Source organism: Zophobas morio, unplaced genomic scaffold (genome assembly GCF_036711695.1).
Source record: "Zophobas morio isolate AGI-343-1 ecotype UQ-CSIRO unplaced genomic scaffold, CSIRO_AGI_Zmor_V1 ptg000030l, whole genome shotgun sequence".
NCBI lineage: Eukaryota > Metazoa > Arthropoda > Insecta > Coleoptera > Tenebrionidae > Zophobas > Zophobas morio.
The window spans coordinates 4,405,517-4,431,440 of NW_026972135.1; the positions used below are offsets into that span (position 1 = coordinate 4,405,517).

The 25,924-nt window shown below is 34.1% G+C and overlaps 4 protein-coding genes across 4 annotated transcripts; all 4 read right to left on the minus strand.

Moving 5' to 3' along the window:
• Window positions 1-7,527: 7,527 nt before the first annotated feature.
• LOC135138404 (probable multidrug resistance-associated protein lethal(2)03659) lies at window positions 7,528-10,761 on the minus strand. The gene is made up of 7 exons (XM_064068375.1): window positions 10,637-10,761; window positions 9,763-10,012; window positions 9,305-9,362; window positions 9,105-9,261; window positions 7,959-9,053; window positions 7,633-7,880; window positions 7,528-7,553 (listed from the first exon to the last, which is right to left on the minus strand). Exons 1-7 carry the CDS (start codon window positions 10,759-10,761, stop codon window positions 7,528-7,530), a joined length of 1,959 nt encoding a protein of 652 aa, XP_063924445.1.
• A 276-nt stretch (window positions 10,762-11,037) lies between these two features.
• LOC135138405 (probable multidrug resistance-associated protein lethal(2)03659) lies at window positions 11,038-11,886 on the minus strand. The gene has a single exon (XM_064068376.1). It carries the CDS (start codon window positions 11,884-11,886, stop codon window positions 11,038-11,040), a length of 849 nt encoding a protein of 282 aa, XP_063924446.1.
• A 529-nt stretch (window positions 11,887-12,415) lies between these two features.
• LOC135138406 (ATP-binding cassette sub-family C member 4-like) lies at window positions 12,416-13,877 on the minus strand. The gene is made up of 2 exons (XM_064068377.1): window positions 12,521-13,877; window positions 12,416-12,441 (listed from the first exon to the last, which is right to left on the minus strand). The coding sequence occupies exons 1-2, from the start codon at window positions 13,875-13,877 to the stop codon at window positions 12,416-12,418; spliced, it is 1,383 nt and encodes a 460-aa protein (XP_063924447.1).
• A 7,806-nt stretch (window positions 13,878-21,683) lies between these two features.
• Window positions 21,684-25,673, minus strand: LOC135138407 (probable multidrug resistance-associated protein lethal(2)03659). Its single transcript, XM_064068378.1, has 8 exons — window positions 25,624-25,673; window positions 25,011-25,542; window positions 24,835-24,892; window positions 24,635-24,791; window positions 23,454-24,583; window positions 22,932-23,210; window positions 22,653-22,883; window positions 21,684-22,600 (listed from the first exon to the last, which is right to left on the minus strand). Exons 1-8 carry the CDS (start codon window positions 25,671-25,673, stop codon window positions 21,684-21,686), a joined length of 3,354 nt encoding a protein of 1,117 aa, XP_063924448.1.
• Window positions 25,674-25,924: the final 251 nt, after the last annotated feature.

The window sequence follows — 25,924 nt, forward strand, 5'->3', positions numbered from 1 at the left end:
TTAAATCTCGAACTGATATACTAGATATCTGAGAAAATGAAAAGTAACTTGAGGTTTCTTTTGGGTAATAACGTAGTAACTCAATCGGATTTATAACAGTTGTTTCGGCTGAATTCCCCAGTTTTAATGGAATCGAGGTAAAAAACGTACTAAATTCATCACTAGTTAATTGAAAGTCATTTTCATTACAGTGTGTTATGTTATTGTTATTGCATTTTTGATTGATTTATTACTGGCATTATCAATATTTTTTTTATTATAATAAATTTGTTTTTCTTTTATTTTACTTCTGTATAATGACCTGTACATGTTGCGGATGTGTTTAGAATCATTTGTTTTAACTCTTTTATAAATGTCATTTTGTATGTGTAAAGCTTCTCGTAATTTTTTAAGGTCATCATAAAACCATTTTATACAGTTTTGATTACCTTTTTTTTTTAATTTTTTTTCGGGAAAACATATTTGGATGTAATGAGAAATAATATTAACAAAATGAGTGAACTTAAAATTTATGTCCTGATCTTTATTGTCTATGAAACTAAAGTCAGTGGCGTAACTACCGGTGTTCCATGTGTTCGCTGGAACACGGGCCCGCTTCGTCAAGGGGCCCGATCCGGTCACACGATTTTTTTTTTTATTGGATCTTTTATATTATTTGGCAAATTACATCCCGAAATAAAAAATTCGAAAATGTGCGGTGATGGCAGGATCGATCTTCATTGCTATTTACGATTTTTTGCTGCAAAGGGCTGGGCCTCTGGCGGCATCTCAGTATAGATTAATATAGATGCGACATACAGTCTGATTTTGCAAAACCACCCTTATTGACATTGGAGTCCTCAACCGCCAAAGGCAAGCGCCAAATTTAAATAGTCGATAAAAAAAGTTGTTTCACTACAACTTGTCGCCTGAGAACTTGTTTGATCTACAGCCCAAAGCGCGCTCAGGCCATTATCGACTCTAAGCGTTCAGAAGCAACTTGGTTGGTTTACACTATAATTTCTGCGGGAAATAGTTGTTTAGTCGGTTTTTATAACGACTAGGTGAATATTTTTGGTACATATTTAGATGATTTTACATATTATGTTTAACTAAGAATTAATTCTTTATTTGTGTTTTATACTAGCAAAACGTCTTAAACTAAGAATATTGTTGAAATCGTAATAACCCAATGGATTTTTTTCGGGAAAATGTTTTGGAAACACTGTGTTCTATTTTGTATGAATTTTTAAATGTTTTTAGTGACAATTTTTGTAGTTGTTTTCAATACACTGTATGATATTGACAGTGAGAAAAAAAAATGAAAAATTAAAATAATCGAAAATTTGAAAAATCGAGAAATCTAATAATCGAAAAATCGAAACCTTAAAAAATCGTAAAACCGAAACATTGAAAAATCGAAAGATCGAAGAACTGAAAATCGAAAAATGAAACATCAGAAAATCGAAAAAATGTAAAATTCAAAAATCTAAAATTTAAAAATCGAATAGCGAAAAATTGAGAAATCGAAACTCCCAAATTTAAAAAGTCGGATAACTGAAAGATCGAAACATCGAAAAACCGGAAAGTCGAAAAACCGAGAAATCGAAAAATAAAAAGATCAAGAAATCATGGAGTCGAAAAGTCGAAGAATTGAGAAACCGAAATAGGCCAAAATCGAAAAATCGAAAAGTTAAAAATTGAACGATTTATAAATTGACAATCAAAATATCGGAAAATCCAAATCTCGATAAATCGAGAAATCAAAAAACTTAAAATTCGAAAAATTGAAAAATTGTGAGATTGAATGATCAAAAGAACGAGAAATCGAAAAGTGATGAAGTCGAAAAATTGAAAAATAGAGAAATCGACAAACAAAAAGTTAAAAGTTGAAAAATTGGAAAAGCGGAAAAATAAAAAAAAAAACGAAAAAATGGAAAACTGGAAAAAATGAGAAACCGAAATAGGCCAAAATAAAAAATTGAAAAACTAAAATATCAAAAGATTGAACAATCTAAAATTTGAAAATCCAAAAATTGAAAAATCGAAAAAGTAAAACACATCGAAAAATCCAGAAGTCAAAAATAGAAAAACCGAAGAATTGAAATATTGAAAAATCCTAAAACTGAAATATCTAAAAACTGAAAAATCGAAAAATCAAAAAAATGAAGTCGAAAAATAGAAACCTTAAAAAATCGAAAAATTGAAAAATCAGAAACCTGAAAAATAAAAAAATTAAAGAATTGAAGAACAGAAAAATCGAAACACTCGAAGGTCAAGAAGTGGGAAAATCAAAACATCGATTAATGGAAAAATCTACAAATTAGGAGTTTATAAAAGTCAAATTTGAAAAATTAAAAAATCGAAAATTTGACAAAATGACATGTGAAAAACAGAAAATCTAAAACCGCGAATTCGAAAAATCAAAAGATTAAGAAATCGAAACATTTGAAAAATTCGAAAACTTGAAAAATTGAAATATCGAAGAACTGAAATGAAAAATCGAGAAATCGAAAAATCAAAAATTTTAAAAATTAAAAAAAAAATTTAAAAATCGAAAAATTGAAAAATCGAAAAAGTAAAGAAGTCGACACATCGAAAAATCCAGGAGTCAAAAATTGAAAAGTGAAAGAATCAAAATATTAAAAAATACCAAAACTGCGATATCGACAAACTGAAAAATGAAAGAAAAACTGAAAAATGGGAAAACCTGAAAAATCCGAAAACTGAAATATCCAAAAACTGAGAACTAAAAAAGTCAAAAAATTGAGCAATCGAAAAATCCATAAAGTGAAGTCGAAACCTTAAAAAATCGAAAAATTGAAAGATCAAAAACCTGAAAAATCGAAAAATTAAAGATTTGAAGAACAGGAAAATCGAAACACTCGAATGTCAAGAAATGGGAAAATCAAAACATCGATTAATTGAAAAATCGAAAAATTGAGGGTTTATAAAAGTCAAATTTGAAAAATTAAAAAATCGAAAATTTCGGGTAGTCGAAAAATCAAAAGATTAAAACATTTGAAAAATTCGAAAACTTGAAAAATTGAAATATCGCAGAACTGAAATGAAAAATCGAGAAATTGAAAAATCTAAAACTTTAAAAATTAAAAAATCTAAAATTTAAAAATCGAAAAATTGAAGAATCGAAAAAGTAAAAAAATCGACACATCGTAAAATCCAGGAGTCAAAAATCGAAAAGTCGAAGAATCAAAATATTGAAAATTCCCAAAACTGAGATATCGAAAAACTGAAAAATGGGAAAACCTGAAATATCCGAAAACTGAAATATCCAAAAACTGAGAACCTAAAAAGTCAAAAAATTGAGCAATCGAAAAATCCATAAAGTGAAATCGAAAAATCGAAACTTTAAAAAAACTAAAAAATGAAAAATCAAAAACTTTAAAAATCGAAAAATTAAAGAATTCAGCAGGAATATCGAAACCCTCGAAAGTCAAGAAATGGGAAAATCAAAACATCGATTAATTGAAAAATCGAAAAATTAACAGTTTATAAATGTCAAATTTGAAAAATTGAAAAATCGAAAATTTGAAAAAACGACAATTGAAAAACAGAAACCGGAAAGTCGAAAAATCGAAAGATTAAGAAATCGAAACATTTGAAAAATTGAAATATGGAAGAGCTAAAATGAAAAATCGAGAAACAGAAAAATCTAAAATTTTAAATATTGAAAAACTATAATTCAAAAAAATTGAGAAATCTAAAATTTAAAAATCGAAAAAGTAAAAAGTCGACACATCGAAAAATCCAGAAGTCAAAAATGGAAAGTCGAAGAACTGAAATATCGAAAAACTGAAAAATGAAAGAAAAACTGACGAATCAAAAAACTGAAAAATCCCAAAACTGAAATATCCAAAAACTGAGAATCTAAAGAATCGAAAAATTGAAAAATCAAAAATCTGCGTAATCGTAAGATCGAAAAATTGAATAATAAGTGAACTGAAAAATTCTAAAACTGAAATGTCGAAAAACTGAGAAATTAAAAAATTGAAAAATTGAGAAATCGAAAAATCAAAAAAGTGAAGTTGAAAAATCGAAACCTGAAAAAATAGAAAAATTGAAAAACCAAAAAACCTGAAAAATCAATTAATTGAAAAATCGACAAATAAAGAGTTTATAAAAGTCTAAAATTGAAAAATGGAAATATTTAAAAATCGTAAAATTGAAGAGAAAAACTGAAAACCGAGAACTTGAAAAATTGAGAAATTAAAAATTAAATAATAAATAGGAGTTTAGGAGTAAACGGAAAAGTCCCCAAACTAAAATTTCGAAAAACTGAGAATTCGAAAGTTGAAACAGCAAGAAATTATGGATGTATATCAGATGTATAGGATGTATATCAGATCACGGACCATGGCTTATAAATCAAATCGTTTGCGAACGCTTAAAGTCGACATTGGCCTGAGTGCGCTCTGGTCTGTAGATCAAACAAGTTCTCAGACGACGAACTGTAATTCGTGTGACCTGAATTACAGTGAAGGAAACAGTAATCAGCTTGTAATATTCTGGTAAATCTAGTGTCAATTCAGCGAAAAGATCTTTTTCGAAACTAAAAATGACTAAATTTTGTTTAAGTAACACAATGGGCCAATGCAGATTATCTTCACTGGCCTATTATCTCACTTGAAAATCAAATTGCCAGAAGCTTAGATGTGTCAAATCTTGTATCAACTTGTGCCCATAGGAAAGCAAGAAAAAAACAATTTTGAGATAAAAAAACGGGCATTTTTATTTCTAATATACATTTTAATTATATGTATTTAGGTAGTTATTATATTTTGTTTTTTAATGCAGTGTTTCAGGTAGAATGATTTTAGTAAAACGTAAGCCCTAATTGCAATATACTCATACTTTACTCATTATACTCGTATTTTTAAATAATTTTTATTTCGCTGTTCATTAGAGGCCCCACAGTGTTGTAGAACACAGGCCCGTAGATTTAATGTTACGCCACTGACTAAAGTCAACCTTTGATAAATAATTGAACAATTTATATTTGCCAATTTGGGTTATAGGTCTAATGTTTGTAATGACAGTTTTATCGTCAGGAACATCTTCAGTATTCATCATGAATAATATTGCGTCATGATCAGACAGTAACGAATCACAATGAGAAATGGAGTAACGATTTTTTAAAATATTCGTGAAAACTGTATCTAGACAATTGTTATATCTTGTAGGTACATTTGAGCAACATTCTAAATTAAAATTTTTAAACAGATCACAGATCCTATTTTAAATGCATCGTTGCGGTTAAACTTAACATTAAAGTCGCCGCCTATTACAACATTACATGTTAGAGTGTCAATGTAAGAAAATACGTTAGCTAAGTTGGACACAAAATGATAAAAATTTCCACTAGGTGGTCTATAAATTACTACTATGAACGTATTTATACTGGGAATAAAAACTCCCGCCAATTCACAACACTTCTCTATAGATATATCAGATAATTGTGATAATGGAATGTATTTTATACCGTTACGAATTAAGATGATTGATCCGCCGTATCCTCCCGGTCGAGCATAGTAAGCACTTGTCTCAAAACCATCCAGGTGTAGGCACTGCATTTCCACAGGAGAGATCCAATGTTCACCCACACCATGCTGCACAGCTCTTGATGTCGTCGATAGTGTTATTAGCGAAAGCATTAAGTTCTTCAACTTTGTTTCTAAGTGAATGGATGTTTAGAAACATCACAATAAATTTGCAAGAGGTTGCTTTTAATGTTCTCGTCACTTTTTTTGTCTTTACACTGGCGACTTCAACAGTCTTTCCTTGTGAGAATTTACGATTTTTTCACCACTTTGTTTTGGGAAATAATACCTGTTTAGAACGTACTAACACAGCAGCTTTGCAAATGCTTATTGATTCCGTAACTTTTATTTCAGTAGCCCCATGAATTTCTTTAAGCTTTGGTTAAGTTTTCCCCGAACTTCGATTCTAATAACTGTCTGATGCCTCTCCTCGCAAAGAAACTATTGATATTTTTTAGAACAGGTTAGATAGAAATTAATAAATCTACAATTCTCAATGTATTAAAAACATTTTAAACATTCTTTATTACTATTATACAGTTTCCAGTGGTGTTTTATAGGTCTAAAAAAGTTTTGCACGTTTCTGGTCGCTAAAAATTAGATACTTAAGCGAGTTTAATTTATTACTGAATGTAAAGCCTGAGAAAAAAATCCTCGTTGATTTATCAATAATTCCTCAGGTTTCCCAAACTCCACAACCCTACCTTCATCCATTACTAAAACTTTATCGGAATCCATAACAGTTTCTAAGCGATGTGCTATCACCAAAATTGTGCAATCCTTAAACTTTTCTCGAATTGTGGCCTGAATTGCTTCATCCGTTTGCAAATCAACGCTAGCTGTAGCTTCATCCAAAACAAAAATCTTAGTCTTCTTCAACATCGCTCTCGACAAACACAACAACTGCTTCTGTCCTACGCTAAAGTTGGCAGCACCTTCGTCCACCAGAGTCACAAGACCCAGTGACAAGTTTGCTATAAACGCTTTCAGGTTGAAAGCCTCCAAAGCACTCCAAACTTGAGAGTCACTGAATTCATCAAACGGATCTAAATTTTTTCTTAAAGGACCTACGAATAGTATCGGATCTTGTGGAATGATGGTGATTTTTGATCGCAAAACTTTCAGCGGTACAATTTTGGTGTCTACGTTATCTATGAGAATCTGGCCTTCGAACTGCGTTAGACGAAACAGAGTGGACACTAGAGAGCTTTTTCCAGCTCCAGTTCTGCCAACGATTCCAATTTTTTCCCTTGGGTGAATTTTAATCTCAATATTTTTTAGTACTAAAGGTTTGTCTGGAGAGTACCGCATCGATATTGATTTAAACTCGATTTGTCCGACTTGGGGCCACGATGGTGGTGGAACGAAAGTACCGTCGTCTAGTTCTTGCGGTAATTCTGTGTATTCTAGTACTCGTTCTACAGAAGTCATGTTAGCGCTCAGTTCGCTCCACGTTTTCATGACATATTGGACTAAACCTACCAAGATGCTTGCTTGACTGACAGCTAAACCTGTAGTTGCTACCGACGTCCCTGGAAGTCATATTTTGTAGGTAAAGTTCTAGTAAGTACCGTGTGGTACTCACCTGTGTTGAAAGTTAAAAAACAGAAAGTGATAATTGTGGAATATATGCAGCATATTAAATCGATCCAAAACGTGTAAGTAAAAAATAAGGATTTAAATAAGTAGAAAGCAGAGGAATGAGCGTCTTGGTGAGATTCGAATTCTTCAATTAAAAGTTTTTGTTTGTTAAAAGCTCGTATTGTTGGAAGTCCGCGCAACGAAGTAACGACGTAAGTCAGAATAGGACTTTTAGCTGAAACATTGCTAGTTTTATAGGATAAAGACGGAGCTACCAACTTACTGATTCCTTCCAGCTTTCTTAGATTTCTGTTGAGCGGCTGAAAGAGCCAAGTGGGCAAATAAATCAAAGGAATAGTTGCTAAGGTTGGTAATATTAACCAATAATTTAAAATTACTACAATTATCACTACTCCAAGTGCGTCGAAGGCTGATCTTACCATTTCGTATAAATAGAGAGGTACAGTTTCATCAACGCGAGTCACATCTTGCGAGAACCGGTTAAGAATCCTACCGGAAGGGTGTTCGTTGAAGAATTTCATCGGAACGGTTAAAATTTTGTCTAACAACGTATTGTGTAAAGTTTTTGAAATAGACATGCAATGTTTCATAAATATCACAGACAAAGTGTGATTAAGAAAGAAGAGAAGGACAATCAAAGAAGCGTAAACATATAAGAAGTGTTCTAACGTCAATCTGAAGAAATGGAAAGATTTTGTTTTGTTTGAAATGATTGGTAAAACAATAAACATATCGATGAAGCTATTTAAGAAATGAGTTAATAAAAGTAGAGCGAATATCAAACATGGTGGGATCCAGTGCCTTCCAGAAAACCAATACTTTTTGCAAATTTGTCGTGTGCTATAATTGGTTGTAGCACTTTCATGAATTTCGGAAGGTAAATTGTGAGATTTGATGACGTCCTCTTGCATTGTTACTACATCCGACTCCATGAAAACATTTTCACTCGAAGCTTCCTCGACCACTTTTCCTTTATTTATAATATATCGTTTTTTGACGTTCCTCAAGTACTTCAAGTGATGGGTCACCAGAACTACGCATTTCTCTTTCAAGTACCCCAAAACACATTCATTGAAAATCTGTTGCGCCACACTGGCATCAACAGCCGCTAGAGGATCGTCTAATAAATAAATATCAGCATCTCGATACACAGCTCTGGCTAAATTTATCCTCGATTTTTGGCCTCCGCTCAACATCACCCCTCGTTCACCGACGAGAGTTTGGTCACCGTTAGCGAAAAGAGAAAAATCGCGTTCCAAAGCACACGCTCGAATCAGTCTGCGATATTTCTTCTCGTCTTCTTCTTCCCCGAAAAGAATGTTTTGTTTAATGCTTGCGGAAAAAATCCAAGCTTCTTGGGACGCGTACGAAATTTTTCCGCCGACGGCAATCGAGCCTTTTGCTTTAATTTCTTGGAGGATAACTTGCAGGAGTGTTGACTTCCCGCTTCCAGATTTTCCTGATAATCCAACTAGATCTCCAGGGAGGACTGAAAAGGTGACACTTTCTAAAACGGTGAAGGTATCGAAAGTCACGTTGACGTTGTTAAGAAGAATTCCAAAAGCACTTCGTTCAGAACTTTGGTATGACTTTGGACTGCAAGTGTCAGTACTTTTTGATGGCTTTCTCAAAGAAGTTTTTTTGTGTCCCGAAAGAAGAAATTCTTGGATGCGGGCAACGGAAATTTTAGCTTCTCTGCAGTAAGCTAGAGCCCACTGAAAGCGTAGCATACCTACAAGAATTAAGTTTTCGTACAGACTAATCAGAGGAAAAATGTACTCAGGTGTTAAAGACACCTTAGTCAAAATGGCGCCCATTACGCACAAAAAAAGTGCAATTTTCGTAACATACATTCTGATAGTGTTGTTATTAATTGTTAATAAATTAGATTTAATGAGAGCCTTCATTTCAGACCTACAAATCAATTGTTAATTCGGAGGTGGTATCAGGACATACAGATGTTACCTCCTAGCAGCTTTAACAAGTTTCGAAAATGGTATTTCCCAAGTGTACATCTTCACTGTTTGTATTCCACCGATGACGTCATTTATTAAACGAATTCTGCAGTCGCTCTTCAAGGCCACTTCAATTTTTCTCAAAAACATTTGCTTGAAAACAACCACTAAAACATTTTTTTAGTGAAGATATTTACAAGTCCGAACTACAGACACTGTACGAATAAGAAGCCAACAAGTACCGCAGTTCCTGTAAGTGCTGTGGATCCTAAAAGGGCCTTAATGAAGTAGAGAAAAATAAAAAATTTTAAAGGTGCAATCCACAGGTAGTGACCAAAGTTAAAAACTTCATTAAGTCTGTTTACATCATTAAACAAATTTATTACTAGTCCCACAGAATTTTTTTTAAAAGACTGTCCCTTCATCCGGAGACAGTTTCTGTAAATTAACGAAGAACAAGCAACTCTAACTTTGATTCCAAAAGAACTAAACTCCAAGTAAAACCAGTGATAAAATAACACTTGTAGCAGAATTGATAAAGCCATTGTCAAAGTAACCAAATAAATTTCGACCCCGCCGAAGCATTCTTGTTGTGTTACGCAGTTCAAAAACTTCATCATGCAATAAGGTTGCAGTAACCTGAAACTAAGACGTGTTGGTGACATTACGTTAACTTTCGAGTCAGCTAACATCACTCCAAGATCAATTGGTAAAAGTATAATGCCTTTCAATAAATATTCTTTACCAAAGGTTTTTAAAAGAGCTCTTGTTAGTGACGGGTGATTTTTATAGTTTTCTTCTTCTTTCCAAAAAAATTCCAACTTGTCTCCGAGAGCTGTAGCTTTGTGTTCCTTCGCAGCTTCGTACAAGTTGTTTTCAGTGAAGGTGCGCGATTTTAATAAAATTGGTAGTTGCCAGCTAAGAGAAGATGGAGAGTATAAGGGTAGAATATGTTTAAAGTAAGGTACCAGAACAGAAACTGCGACAAAAAATTAGACCTGTCCTTTGGATGGATCTTTTTTTGCTTTCTTCTTTCTTTTTGCTCCATTTCAAGTGTTCACTTGTTGTTGGTACTTTTACAACTAAATTGTCACTCTGGATACAGTTTGTTGGAATATTCAAAGTAATAGAGATAGGAAAATTTTGCCACGTAGTTATTTTTATTACATATTGTTAGAAGTATGATACTGATAACACAAGTTTCTTTAACTCCTGTATTTTAATTAACTAGTTACATTACTTTCACACTCATAATAACGTACTTGTTGCACAATAATTAGTGAGTAAAAAGTCAGTTTTTAATGTCACTTTCAAAGAGAACAACAAACAAACATAAAACTAAGTTAAATAACGGCCAGGGTGTGTGCCCTTATCATGATTGTATCAAAAGAGTAATGTCCACATTGCCTGATTAGGTGAGCCCATATCTGAAGTCACGGATTGAATACTTAAACCAACTGAAGTGACTTTTCTAAAAAAATCTAAAATATCTGCAAGAATTGCTCCATTGGTACCATCACCAGTGCAATAGTATGATGCTACTTGCTTCCACTTAGCATTGGTAGCAATTGTTGCATGCTTCTGTAAAATAATGCTACCAATCTTTGCTCTACTTTGGATATATCAATCCAATCCGGGTTAATGTCCATTTCGTCCAAAATGACCATTCAATATTTTCCGAAATCTTGACCCAAAATTTCAGTCGTAATTTTTGTAAAACAATTTCATCTAACACTACTATATGTATACCCATTTCAAGAAAATAGAGTTGTACAAATATGTTCTGAAAGACAACGTGGACCGCCCTGATCATACTACAGTACCAGTGACAGTACTAGATTTATTGAAGTGCTGAATCCTTTTTTGTTACTAAAAATTGATGAAAATAAAACTGTCTAGATAGGTAAGCAAATACAATTTACTATTATTACAGAAAAAAAAATTCACTCTTCTACACGTCGCTGTACTGCTTGAGAAAAAATTCCATCTTGATTTATCAACAATTCCTCAGGTTTTCCAAATTCTACAACCCTGCCATCATCCATAACTAAAACTTTATCGGAATCCATAACAGTTTCTAAGCGATGCGCTATCACCAAAATTGTGCAATCTTTAAATTTTTCTCGAATGGTGGCCTGAATTGCTTCATCCGCTTGCAAATCAACATTAGCCGTAGCTTCATCCAAGACAAAAATCTTAGTCTTCTTCAACATCGCTCGCGACAAACACAACAACTGTTTCTGTCCTACGCTAAAGTTGGAACCACCTTCGTCCACCAGAGTCTGAAGACTCTGTGGCAAATTTGCTACTAACGCTTTCAGGTTGAAAGCCTCCAAGGCACTCCAAACTTGAGAATCACTAAATTCATCAAACGGATCTAAATTTTTTCTTAAAGGACCTACGAATAGTATCGGATCTTGTGGAATGATGGTGATTTTAGATCTCAAAACATTCAGCGGTACGATTTTGGTGTCTACGTTATCCATGAGAATCTGACCTTCGAAATGCGTTAGACGAAACAGAGTGGACACCAGAGAGCTTTTTCCGGCTCCAGTTCTGCCAACGATTCCAATTTTTTCCCTTGGGTGAATTTTAATCTCAATGTTTTTTAGTACTAAAGGTTTGTCTGGAGAGTACCGCATCGATATTGATTTAAACTCGATTTGTCCGACTTGGGACCACGATGGTGGTGGAACGAAAGTACCGTCGTCTAGTTCTTGCGGCAATTCTGTGTATTCTAGTACTCGCTCTACAGAAGTCAGGTTAGCGCTCAATTCGCTCCACGTTTTCATGACGTATTGGACTAAACCTACCGAGATGCTTGCTTGAGTGACAGCTAAACCTATATTTGCTACCGATGTCTCTGAAAGTAATATCTTGTGGGTAAAGTTCTAGTAAGTCTCGCGTGGTACTCACCTGTGTTGAAAGTTAAAAAACTGAAAGTGATAATTGTGGAATATATGCAGCATATTAAATCGATCCAAAACGTGTAAGTAAAAAATAAGGACTTAAATAAGTAGAGAGTAGAGGAATGAGTGTCTTGGTGGGATTCGAATTCTTCAATTAAAAGTTTTTGTTTGTTAAAAGCTCGTATTGTTGGAAGTCCGCGCAACGAAGTAACGACGTAAGTCAGAATAGGACTTTTAGCTGAAACATTGCTAGTTTTATAGGATAAAGACGGAGCTACCAACTTACTGATTCCTTCCAGCTTTCTTAGATTTCTGTTGAGCGGCTGAAAGAGCCAAGTGGACAAATAAATGAAAGGAATTGTTGCCAACGTTGGTAATATTAACCAATAATTTAAAATTACTACAATTATCACTATTCCAAGTGCGTCGAAGGCTGATCTCACCATTTCGTATAAACAGAAGGGTACAGTTTCATCAACGCGAGTCACATCTTGCGAGAACCGGTTAAGAATCCTACCGGAAGGATGCTCGTTGAAGAATTTTATCGGAACGGCCAAAATTTTGTCTAACAACGTATTGTGTAAAGTTTTTGAAATAGACATGCAATGTTTCATAAATATCATAGACAAAGTGTGATTAAGAAAGAAGAGAAGGACAATCAGAGAAGCGTAAACATATAAGAAGTGTTCTAACGTCAAGCTGAAGAAATAGAAAGACTTTGTTTTGTTTGAAATGATTGGAAAAACAATAAACATATCGATGAAGCTATTTAAGGAATGAGTTAATAAAAGTAGAGCGAATATCAAACATGGTAGGATCCAGTGGTTTCCAGAACACCAATACTTTTTGTAAATTTGTTGTGTGCTATATTTGGTTGTGGCACTTTCATGAATTTCGGGAGGTAAATTGTGAGATTTGATGAAGTCTTCTTGGATTGCTTCATCAGACTCCATGAAATCATTTTCACTCGAAGCTTCCTCGACCACTTTTCCTTTATTTATAATATATCGTTTTTTGACGTTCCTCAAGTACTTCAAGTGATGGGTCACCAGAACTACGCACTTGTCTTTCAAGTACCCCAAAATACACTCATTGAAGATGTGTTGCGCCACACTGGCATCAACAGCAGCTAGGGGATCGTCTAATAAATAAATATCAGCATCTCGATACACAGCTCTGGCTAAATTTATCCTCGATTTTTGGCCTCCGCTCAACATCACCCCTCGTTCACCGACGAGAGTTTGGTCACCGTTAGCGAAAAGAGACAAATCGCGTTCCAAAGCACACGCTCGAATCACTCTGAGATATTTCTTCTCGTCTTCTTCTTCCCCGAAAAGAATGTTTTGTTTAATGCTTGCGGAAAAAATCCAAGCTTCTTGGGACGCGTACGAAATTTTTCCGCCGACGGCAATCGAGCCTTTTGCTTTAATTTCCTCGAGGATGACTTGCAAGACTATTGACTTCCCGCTTCCTGATTTTCCTGATAATCCAACTAAATCTCCAGGAAGAGCTGAAAAGGTGACATTTTTCAACACGGTGGAGGTATCGAAAGTCACGTCGACGTTGTTAAGATGAATTCCAAAAACAGTTGGTTCAGAACTTTGGTATGACTTTGGACTGCAAGTGTCAGTGCTTTTTGATGGATGTTTTAAAGGAGCTTTTTTGTGTCCTGAAAGAAGAAATTTTTGAATGCGAGCAACCGAAGTTATGGCTTCTGTAGTGGAAGTTACAGCCAACTGAAAGCGTAGTACGGTTATAAGGTTTAAGTTTTCGTAGATACTGATTAGAGGAAAAATATACTCAGGTGTTAAAGGCACTTTAGTCAAAATGGCGCTCAGTACGCACAAGAAAAGTGCAATTTTCGTAACATACATCCTGACAGTGTTGTTATTAATAGATAAGAAATTAGCTTGAATAAGTGTCTTCATTTCAGTTCTACAAATCTGTTGTTAATTCAGACGTGGTATAAGAACACACAGACATTACCTTCTAGCAGCTTTAACAACTTTAGAAAAAGGTGTTTCCCACGTGTACATCTTCACTGTTTGAATTCCACAAATGACGTCATTTATTAAACGAATTCTGTCGTCGGTTTTCAAAGCGGCCTCACTTTTTCTCAAAAACATTAGTTTGGAAACGACCACTAAAACAGTTTTTTAAGTGAAGACACTACAAGTTCGAAATACAGACACTGCACGAAGAAGAAACAAATAATTATCGGAATTCCTGTAAATGCCGAGGATCCTAAAACGACGTTTATGTAATACAAAGTGATCAAAATTTTTAAAGGTGCAATCCACAGGTAGTGACAAACGACGAAAACATCGTTGAATCTGTTTACATCGTTAAACAGATTTACCACTTGTCCAATAGAATTTGTTTTAAACGACTGTCTCTTCATGTGGAGACACTTTCTGTAAATTAACGAAGAACAAGCAACTCTAACTTTGATTCCAAAAGAACTGAACTGCAAATAGAACCAATGAAAATATAACACTTGTAACAAATTTGCTAAAGCGATTGACAAAGTAACCAGATAGATTTCGATTCCGTCGACGCATTCTTGTTGTGCAAAGCAGTTCAAAAATTTCTTCATACAATAAGGTTGCAGTAACCTGAAAGTAAGACGTGTTGGTGAAATGACATCAACTTCAGGAACAGCTAACATCACTCCAACATCAAATGGTAAAAGTATAATACCTAGCAGTAAATATTCTTTACCAAACGCTTTTAAAAGAGCCCTTGTTAGTGACGGGTGCTTTTGGCAGTTTTCTTCTTTAATCCAAAAGAATTTCAACTTGTCTCCGAGAGCTGTAGCTTTGTGTTCTTTCGCAGCTTCGTACAAATTGTTTTCGGTGAACATGTGCGATTTTAATAAAATTGGTAGTTCCCAGCTGGGAAAAGACGGGATTTATAAAAGTAACATATTTTTAAAGTAAAGTACCAGAATAAAAACTGCGACAAAAAATTAGACCTGTCTTTTGGATTGACCTTTTTTTTCTTTCTTCTTTCTTTTTGTTCCATTTCTACTATTTGCTGGTTGTTTGTGCTTTTACAACCGAATATTCAAGGTGGATGCACGTTGTTATTCGAGTATTCAAAGGAGTTGTGATAAGGATATGTTATCACGTAGTTATTTTAATTATATGTGTTAAAAGTAGGTATGATAATGATGACACACCGAAGGCTCCTATATAACGTACCTACAAAGTTTTAGTTAACCAGTTTCGTCACTTTTATATTCATTCAGTGAGTTTTCCTGTCTCAAATTTAAAACTCGGTGCCAACAACTAGAGTTGTAATTCTCGAGTCTCAAGTAGTCAAAAAAAAACTTCATCGGAAGTCAACAACTCGCATAAAAAACCCGCCCAATGCTTTATCATATCAGTCATCAAAGTAGTAAATATGCACGAAATTACATTGCTAGATATACAGCGTTTTTACGATTAGAAAAAATGCTAAAACATGTTCAATATTTATTATTTAGCCTAAAGTCCCAAAACACAAGTCAGTTTTTGTTCTATTTCTCAGGTTGTCTAGAAGTAGGAACGAAAAAGCCAGTTAAATAGATCCACAAGAAAAAATCAGGTAGTATTAAAGAAAAAACAAGCAATTATAACCAACATGATTTTGCTTTGACAGAAAAGCTATACAGGCAATCCACTTAAATTGCGTTTTTAGTCAATATTTTTTATTCAATTTGTTCAGGGTCATCTTACGTGAAAATAAACAAATGGAGTCCATCGCATTATATTATCTTTAATTAACCACTATTTTGTCGATAAAACCAATAAAGTTACTACCATGGGTGTCAGTAACGCAGAAAAACTCTCTGAAAAAGCAAGCATGGCTAGTTTTATTACCATATTGTTTAATCTCGGTAAAATTCTCTCCTTCGTCCCATCTTACAATCACCCGATTACATTAACTCAAAAATTGTATACACTTCTGTTCGCCACTTTGAACTTTATTGCGACAGTAGTGTTTTCAATTCACAGAAATGGTTACAAGTTATACTACGCTAAAGCAGCGTTATTTTTTTTAACGGATGTGAATCTACCAATTTTTGTTTGTTACACTCCTGTCTCTTTAGTATTGTGGAACAAAGGAAAGTGGGAAATGCTAATGAACAACCTCCACATTATGATTTCATCATTGGAAAATACAAAAGTCGCACGATATGCAAAAATTTACATTCTGAAACTTGTAGTTGAAATCGTTATCCTTCTTGCAGTGTACATATTTTGGATTGGTTATTACGGCTTTCACTTTATCACTGAGTATAATATTCATTACTTCAACTATTATCTTCTCTATTCCTATAACACGTTTTTGAGTTTTATACTATATACCATTTTGGTGCAATACAAGTACGTGAGTGCAATTTTGGACCAACCTGGATGTTTCATATGGTTAAAAAAAGTTGAACGTAATTTATATTTTCTGAAAGATACCACCAACGCTGTCAATGACACTTTTGGATGGCCAACAGCTATGTCTATTTCATATACCGTTCTCTATATGAATATATATATACGCTTTAGCGTGTGATGTTGCAGCAGAAAGTTGTGTCCGATGTCGCTCCAACAGCAAATGGTGATAAAATTTGTAAAAGATGTAACTTAAAAGCCGTAAATACTATTATAACTTGTGTAAAGTGTAAAGAGGTTTACCATAAAAGTTGTCTCCACGTACTATCAAATCGAGGGAAAAAATGTGAATTATTAAGTGAGAACGAAATGATGTGTTTTAAACATTACACACCACTACCACTATCGGAGGATGAAATGTCTATTGGCATGTCTGAAAATGGTGCGGAATCCCAGGAGGTAATTATAACAAAACTACGAACGGAAAATGAGGCCTTACGAACAGAAATATCGTACCTAAAAAACGAACTACGACAATTGGTATCTTCCATTAATCAGCAATTAGAAGGTGAACGCTTTGAAAAACCTAATACCAGTGATAGTGACACAAAAAGTCTAGTCGACGAATTGAAAAATGAACTTTTTCATCACTTCACCAAATTTAAGAATGAAATTAATAAAACCATTGAGCACAAATTTAGCGACATCCACTCTATAACGGAAAACTTGCAAGCTAAGCCAAAATTCAGCGATATAGTAAAGAAACAGGATGTAGTTATTATAAAACCAAAAACTAATCAAACCAGCAGAGTTACTCTGGAATCAATACAACAATCAATTGACCCCGTTGCTGAAGACATAGGAGTAAACCACGTTAAACAACTGAGAAATGGAGGTGTTGTTATCGGGTGCAATAAGAAAAAAGATATTACTAAACTGCATAACATTAGTACGCAAAAACTCAGCGAGGATTACACAATTCGAAAATCTGGGTTAAGAAATCCCATGATAAAAATTGTTGGTTTAAGCGAATCATATAATGAAGAGTCTCTAAAAAGATGCATAACTAGACAAAACAGTACTTTGAAGGATCTTATAAACACATGGAAACTTGTTATCTGCAAGAAAATGAAAAAAAAATATATGGCGATAGTAGAAGTCGATCGAAAGTCATTTTTAGAATTTATCAAATTAAAAACAGTTCTTATACATTGGGATGAATGTCGAATTTTTGAGCATTTTGGAATAATTCGATGCTACAATTGCGGTGGTTACAATCATACAGCGAAATATTGTAAAGAAGGGACAAAGATTTGTCTAAACTGTGACAGTCGTGAACACGTCGAAATTGAATGTGAAAAGGCAGAAACGTCGTGTATTAATTGCATCAGAGCAAATAAGAATTTGAAATTAGACTTAGACATTAATCACTCACGTTTTGACCCAAAATGTGAAGTACTTAAAAAACAAGTGCAACACGCCCAGGCTAAAACAAAATATAACAATATATAGCAACCACAGCAAAATCAAGAAATATCTGACTTGAGAATTTTGTTTTTAAATATACAGTCCATCAGGAATAAAATTAATCTGCTAGAAGCTATTTTACATAATCATAATTTTAGTGTCTTGTGCATAAGTGAGCACTGGTTAACCAGTGATGAAACAGAATGCGTTACAATTAATAATAATTTTAGAGTGGCTGATTCTTTTTCGAGAGTGACTCCCACTCATGGTGGCGTGGTTCAATGCATAGATCCTTCCCTACAGTATGAAGACCTACCACAACTAAGTAATATATCCAAAGAAATTCATTGTGAATTAATCGGCGTATATGTACATAAATTTGATGTATTGTTAATATCATTGTATAGATCACCCAGTGGTGATTATGATGTTTTTATTGAAACTTTAGTTAAGTTACTTAATATCATTAATTATAAACAGAAACGTATACTAATTGGCGGTGATTTTAACCTTCATTTTAATGTAAACGACGTAAAGGCGCAAATGTTTTGTGATTTCTTACTTAGTTATGGTTTCCAACCTTTAGTGACTTTTCCAACAAGGGGAAGTTCCTGTATTGACAATGTCTTTTGCAATTTCTCAAGTGAAAACATAAAGGTGAGTGCTTTTGAGACCCATCTGTCAGATCATAAAGGAGTAGCTATTAATATTTCTCAAATTTTTAAAACACAAGAAAAACAATTCAAACTTACAAGACCCCTCACGAATCATGGTAAATTAATTTTTTTCAATCTATTAAGTGCAGTTAATTGGGACTTTGTAAAATCTGATATTGATATTAACAATAAGTTTAACATGTTCATTAATACCATCTTATATAACTATTATATTGCATTTCCTGTAAAAACTATAGTCTGCTATAATAGAAGCAAAATTCCAAGTAATAATTGGTTTTCAACAGAACTTCAAAATATGAGAGAAACATTAAAATTGCTTTCCGAAGCTTATAAATTGCATGGAACTTTAGAACTCAAATCGTTGTTACTGTAATTTAGACGTAAATACAATATAGCTATTAAAAATGCAAAAAAACAAGCTAATGATAAATATATTAGATTAAACAAAAATAGTCCTAAAGCAATGTGGAAATTGATCAAATGTAAAAATCCCAAAAAACAACCTAAACAAACTTTTGCCACAACACCTGATGAATTTAATCCCTTTTTTACAAATATTGCTACAGACATCATTTCAACCTTGACTCCCCCAAAATTTGATCCCATTAGCTTAATGACAAATGTACCTAATATAAATACCTCATTTAATTTTAAATAAGTAACTTATATCCAAGTACGAGATGCTTTTGTTAGCTTACGAAATAATAATTCGAAAGATATTTATGGATTTACAGTACCACTTATTAAATCCCTTAAAGACATATTAATACAACCGCTTACCAATCTGATAAACTCCTGCATTGAAGTGAATTTATTCGCTGATTGTCTCAAACGAGCCAGTGTGGTTCCTATATACAAAAAAGGCGATCCTGATGATATTGGCAATTACAGGCCAATATCATTATTACCAATTTTTTCGAAAATTTTTGAGAAACTAATGCTACAGCAGATTACGGAATATCTAAACAAATATAACCTTCTGACATTACAACAATTTGGTTTCCGTAAAGGCCTCTCTACTTCTACAGCCATCAGTGCACTAGTCGATAAGATAATCCAGAGCTTTGAACGTAAAGAATATTATTCAACCCATTTCTTAGATCTCAGTAAGGCTTTTGAGTGCGTAACTCACGATATTCTGTTAAGAAAATTATATTACTATAATTTCCAACCACCGAGTATAAATCTGATTATGAGTTACCTTAAAAATAGAACGCAAAGCGTATCCATTGACAACAAATCATCTTGTACTTATTCTGTTAATTATGGGGTTCCTCAAGGGTCCATTTTGGGACCAATATTGTTCTTGCTATATACAAATGATCTTCCAGACTACCTTAAAGAAGTTGATGTAACTCTCTACGCTGATGATACTTGCATTGGTACAGCAGGAGTAACTGCCGACCTTGCCTTCAACGCCAATCAAAATTCTATGAAGAAAGCCGCAGAGTGGTTCAGTGCAAATAGACTCCATTTAAATAAAACAAAATGTGTCTCAATGCTCTTCACATTAAGACCCTGCGAATGTTCCATCGAATGTGCGGAATATACAAAGTACTTTGGAGTCATTATCGATAAGGAACTTACTTGGCGTCAGCACGGTAATTATATGTCAGATAAAATTTCAAAAAATACCTTCCTTTTAAGAAATTTGGCTAATAATCTTTCTTTAAACTGTTTATGTATGGCCTATTATGCTCTGATACACTCTCTTCTCAATTATTCCATTTTAGTCTGGGGGCACTCATCATCTTTATCACGACTCTTTAAACTACAACGAAGATCAATCAGAATAATAGCTAATATAGGATACAGAGAAGATTGTAGAGCGTACTTCAAGTCACTAAAAATACTTACACTTCCTTCGCTTTATATTTATCGATGTTTGGAATTTATTACTCGGCATACAGAATTATATCCCAAAGTCAACCTCTATCACAACTACAGGACTAGACACGAGGATATTTGTTTCAGAAACTTGCGTCTCACTAAGTCGAGGGATGCCATTAATTATTTTTGCATAAAATTTTTGAACACTGCCTGACGAAGTACGTAGATACAACAGTCATGATTTTCTAAAAAATGTGAAACAATATTTGATACGAAAGGCTTTTTATTCTTTAGATGAATACCTAAATAATAATTTTAATGACCTGGTGTTACTATCTAGTGGTGCTTAATTTATTATATAGTAGATCATATATATTTATAGAGTTAATTCTAATTTGTTTCTTTTAAAAATTGTTATTTATTTTTATAAAATTATGTTCGATGTATTTATTAGCTTCTTCTGACGCGTGTAAAAATTTTTTATTAGCACAAATAAAGATTTATTATTATTTATTATTATTATTATATACTCAACAATCTAGACTTCATTTTTATAAATTCCACCAACCAAAATGACCCCCAGTTGAAAGAAAAAATCCTAGCTGACTTTGCTCTGGTTTTGCTAACAGTTGTAAATTCTAAAACGACTATTTTGTTTCAAAAAATTGTACTTGTGAGTTGTAGATTGGCACGTTCTTGGTTATACTATGGATTGACTTAATTTGGAAAGAAGCTGAAGATATGTTGGATAAACCTTATGTTCTGCAACGGAACTGCAAGAACTTGGCAGAAGAAGAAATATTTCGACAGCTGAGCAAAACGATTAAGCACAGTTTTCCAAAATTTTCAGCCGCACGTTTTTTCTATGTAAATAGGGCAACTGTTTTGAGTATTTTGGGAACTGTGACTACATTTTTTATTGTATCAATACAACTACGAGCTTATCAGTAATGTGATCCATTCAGACACAAAATTGTATAGTTTTGCCGCTTATCACAAAAACGAATTTCTTCTTCACTGTACTCAACAAAATGTTGTTGTTTATTTCAGTAAATTATAAAGTTGCAGGAATATAAGTGTAATATAAACATATAACCGAAATACAACTGTTAAAGCTATCAAACCCACACATTTAAATTCAACTCTAAGAACTGTCTAATCGCTCTTCTCGCAGAAGTTATTACTGGGATAATTAATTATGCGTGTGTACAATATTCTGCCCACGTACTACAGCGCTCTCGTTTTTTGGTTGTATTCGCAAAGAAACTATTGTTATATTTTAGAACAGGTTTAATGCACACTTTCTAGTTGCTAAACATTAGATACTTAAGCAAGTTTAATTTATTACTGAATGTAAAGACTGAGAAAAAATTCCTCCTTGATTTATCAATAATTCCTCAGGTTTCCCAAACCCCACAACCCTGCCATCATCCATAACTAAAATTTTATCGGAATCCATAACAGTTTCTAAGCGATGTGCTATCACCAAAATTGTGCAATCCTTAAACTTTTCTCGAATGGTGGCCTGAATTGCTTCATCCGTTTGCAAATCAACGCTAGCTGTGGCTTCATCCAAGACAAAAATCTTAGTCTTCTTCAACATCGCTCTCGACAAACACAACAACTGTTTCTGTCCTACGCTAAAGTTGGTACCACCTTCGTCCACCAGAGTCTCAAGACCCAGTGGCAAGTTTGCTATAAACGTTTTCAAGTTGAAAGCCTCCAAGGCACTCCAAACTTGAGAATCACTGAATTCATCAAACGGATCTAAATTTTTTCTTATAGGACCTACGAATAGTATCGGATCTTGTGGAATGATGGTGATTTTTGATCGCAAAACATTCAGCGGTACGATTTTGGTGTCTACGTTGTCTATGACAATCTGACCTTCGAAATACGTTAGACGAAACAGAGTGGACACCAGAGAGCTTTTTCCGGCTCCAGTTCTGCCAACGATTCCCACTTTTTCCCCTGGGTGAATTTTAATCTCAATATTTTTTAGTACTAAAGGTTTGTCTGGAGAGTACCGCATCGATATTGATTTAAAGTCGATTTGTCCGACTTGGGGCCAGGATGGTGGTGGCACGAAAGTACCGTCGTTTAGTTCTTGCGGTAATTCTATGTATTCTAGTACTCGTTCTACAGAAGTCATGATGGCAGTTAATTCGCTCCACGTTTTCATGGTATGTTGGACTAAACCTACCAAACTATTTGCTTGACTGACAGCTAAACCTACAATTGCTACCGAGGTGTCTGGAAGTAATATCACGTGAGCAAAGTCTATTAAGTACCGCGTAGTACTCACCTGTGTTGAAAGTTAAAAAACTGAAAGTCACAATTGTGGAATATATGAAGCATATTATATCGATCCAAAACGTGTAAGTAAAAAATAAAGACTTAAATAAATAGAAAACAGAGGAATGAGTGTCTTGGAGGTATTCGAATTCTTCAATTAAAACGTTTTGTTTGTTAAGTGCCCGTATTGTTGGAAGTCCGCGCAGCGAAGTAACGACGTAAGTCAGAATAGGACTTTTAGCTGAAATATAACTAGTTTTATAGGACAAAAACGGAGCTGCTAACTTACTGATTCCTAGCAGCTTTCTCAGATTTCTGATGAGCGGTTGAAATAGCCGCGTGTAGTAATAAATCAAAGGAATGATTGCTACCGTTGGTAATATTAACCAATAATTTAAAATTATTATAATTACCACTGCTCCAAGTCCGTACAAGGCTGTCCTAACTACTTCGTACAAACACATGGGTACATTTTCATCAACGTATCTCATGTCTTGTGAAAACCGATTAAGAATCCTACCAGAAGGATGTTCATTGAAGAATTTCATCGGAACTGCCAACATTTTGTCTACCAACGAATTATGCAAAATTTTTGACACAGACATGAAATGTGTTATATATATCGAAGAGACAGTGTGATTAAAAATGAAGACAAGAACAATCAGAGACCCGTAAACATATAAGAAGTTTTCTAACGTCAGGTCGAATAAATAGGACGTCTCTGTCTTGTTTGCAAGTAATGGAAAAATAATGAACATAGCGATGAAGCTATGTAAGGAATGAGTTAATAAAATTAGTGTGATTATCAAACATGGCCCCATCCAATGGTTTCCAGCAAAACAATACTTTTTGTAAATTTGTTGTGTGTTGTAGTTTGTTGTAGAACTTTCTAGAATTTCGGGAGGCAAATTGTGAGATTTGACAACCTCTTCATGGAGTATTCTTTCATCAAGTTCCATAAAAACACTTTCACTTAAAGCTTCCTCGATCACTTTTCCTTCATTTATAATATATCGTTTTTTAACGTTCCTCAAGTACTTCAAGTGATGGGTTGCCAACACTACGCACTTGTCTTTCAAGTACCCCAAAATGCACTCATTGAAGATGTGTTGCGCCACCCTGGCATCAACAGCGGCTAGAGGATCGTCTAATAAATAAATATCAGCATCTCGATACACAGCTCTGGCTAAATTTATCCTCGATTTTTGACCTCCGCTCAACATCACCCCTCGTTCACCGACGAGAGTTTGGTCACCGTTAGCGAAAAGAGACAAATCGTGTTCCAAAGCACACGCTCGAATCACTCTGCGATATTTCTTCTCGTCTTCTTCTTCCCCGAAAAGAATGTTTTGTTTAATGCTTGCGGAAAAAATCCAAGCTTCTTGGGACGCGTACGAAATTTTTCCGCCGACGGCAATCGAGCCTTTTGCTTTAATTTCTTGGAGGATGACTTGCAGGAGTGTTGACTTCCCGCTTCCAGATTTTCCTGATAATCCAACTAGATGTCCAGGAAGGGCTGAAAAGGTGATATTTTCCAACACGGTGGAGGTATCGAAAGTCACGCTGACGTTGTTAAGATGAATTCCATAAACAGTTGGTACAAAACTTTGGTATGATTTCGGACTGCAAGTGTCAGTACTTTTTGATGGCTTTCTCAAAGAAGTTTTTTTGTATCCCGAAAGAAGAAATTCTTGGATACGTGCAACGGAAGTTTTAGCTTCTGTGCAGTAAGCTAGAGCCCACTGAAAGCGTAGCATACCTACAAGATTTAAGTTTTCGTACAGACTAATCAGAGGAAAAATGTACTCAGGTGTTAAAGACACCTTAGTCAAAATGGCGCCCATTACGCACAAAAAAAGTGCAATTTTCGTAACATACATCCTGATAGTGCTGTTATTAATTGTCAATAAATTAGCTTTAATGAGTGCCTTCATTTCAGATCTACAAATCAATTGTTAATTTGGAGATGGTATAAGAACACACAAACATTACCTCCTAGCAACTTTAACAAGTATAGAAAAAGGTGTTTCCCACGTGTACATCTTCACTGTTTGTATTCCACCGATGACGTCATTTACTAAACGAATCCTGTCGTCGCTTTTCAAAGCCACTTCAATTTTTCTCAAAAACATTTGCTTGAAAACAACCACTAAAACATTTTTTTCAGTGAAGATACTACAAGTTCGAACTACAGACACTGTACGAAAAAGAAGCCAACAAGTACCGCAGTTCCTGTAAGTGCTGTGGATCCTAAAAGGGCGTTAATGTAATAGAGAAAAATAAAAAATTTTAAAGGTGCAATCCACAGGTAGTGACCAAAGTTAAAAATTTCATTGAGTCTGTTTACATCATTAAATAAATTTATTACTAGTCCCACAGAATTTTTTTTAAACGACTGTCCCTTCATCTGGAGACAGTTTCTGTAAATTAACGAAGAACAAGCAACTCTAACTTTGATTCCGAAAGAACTAAACCGCAAGTAAATCCAGTGATAAAATAAGACTTGTAGCAGATTTGATAAAGCCATTGCTAAAGTAACCAAATAAATTTCGACCCCGTCGAAGCATTCTTGTTTTGTTACGCAATTCAAAAACTTCATCATGCAATAAGGTTGCAGTAACCTGAAACTAAGACGTGTTGGTGACATTACGTTAACTTTCGAGTCAGCTAACATCACTCCAAGATCAACTGGTAAAAGTATAATGCCTTGCAGTAAATATTCTTTACCAAAGGTTTTTAAAAGAGCTCTTGTTAGTGACGGGTGATTTTGATAGTTTTCTTCTTGCTTCCAAAAAAATTCCAACTTGTCTCCGAGAGCTGTAGCTTTGTGTTCCTTCGCAGCTTCGTACAAGTTATTTTCAGTGAAGGTGCGCGAATTTAATAAAATTGGTAGTTGCCAGCTAAGAAAAGATGGAATTTATAAGGTTAAAATGCTTTTTTAAGTAAGGTACCAGAATAGAAACTGCGACAAAAAATTAGACCTGTCCTTTGGATGGATCTTTTTTTGCCTTCTTTTTTCTTTTTGCTCCATTTCAAGGTTTTGCTAGTGCTTTTACAACTAAATTGTCACTCTAGATACAGTTTGTTGGAATATTCGTAGTAATAGATATAGGAAAATTTTGCCACGTAGTTATTTTAATTACACATTGTTAGAAGTATGATTCTGATAACACACGTTTCTTTAACTGAAGACTCGTGTATTTTAATTAACTGGTTACATCACTTTCATACTCATAATAACGTACTTGTTGCACAATTAGTGAGTAAAATGTCAGTTTTTAA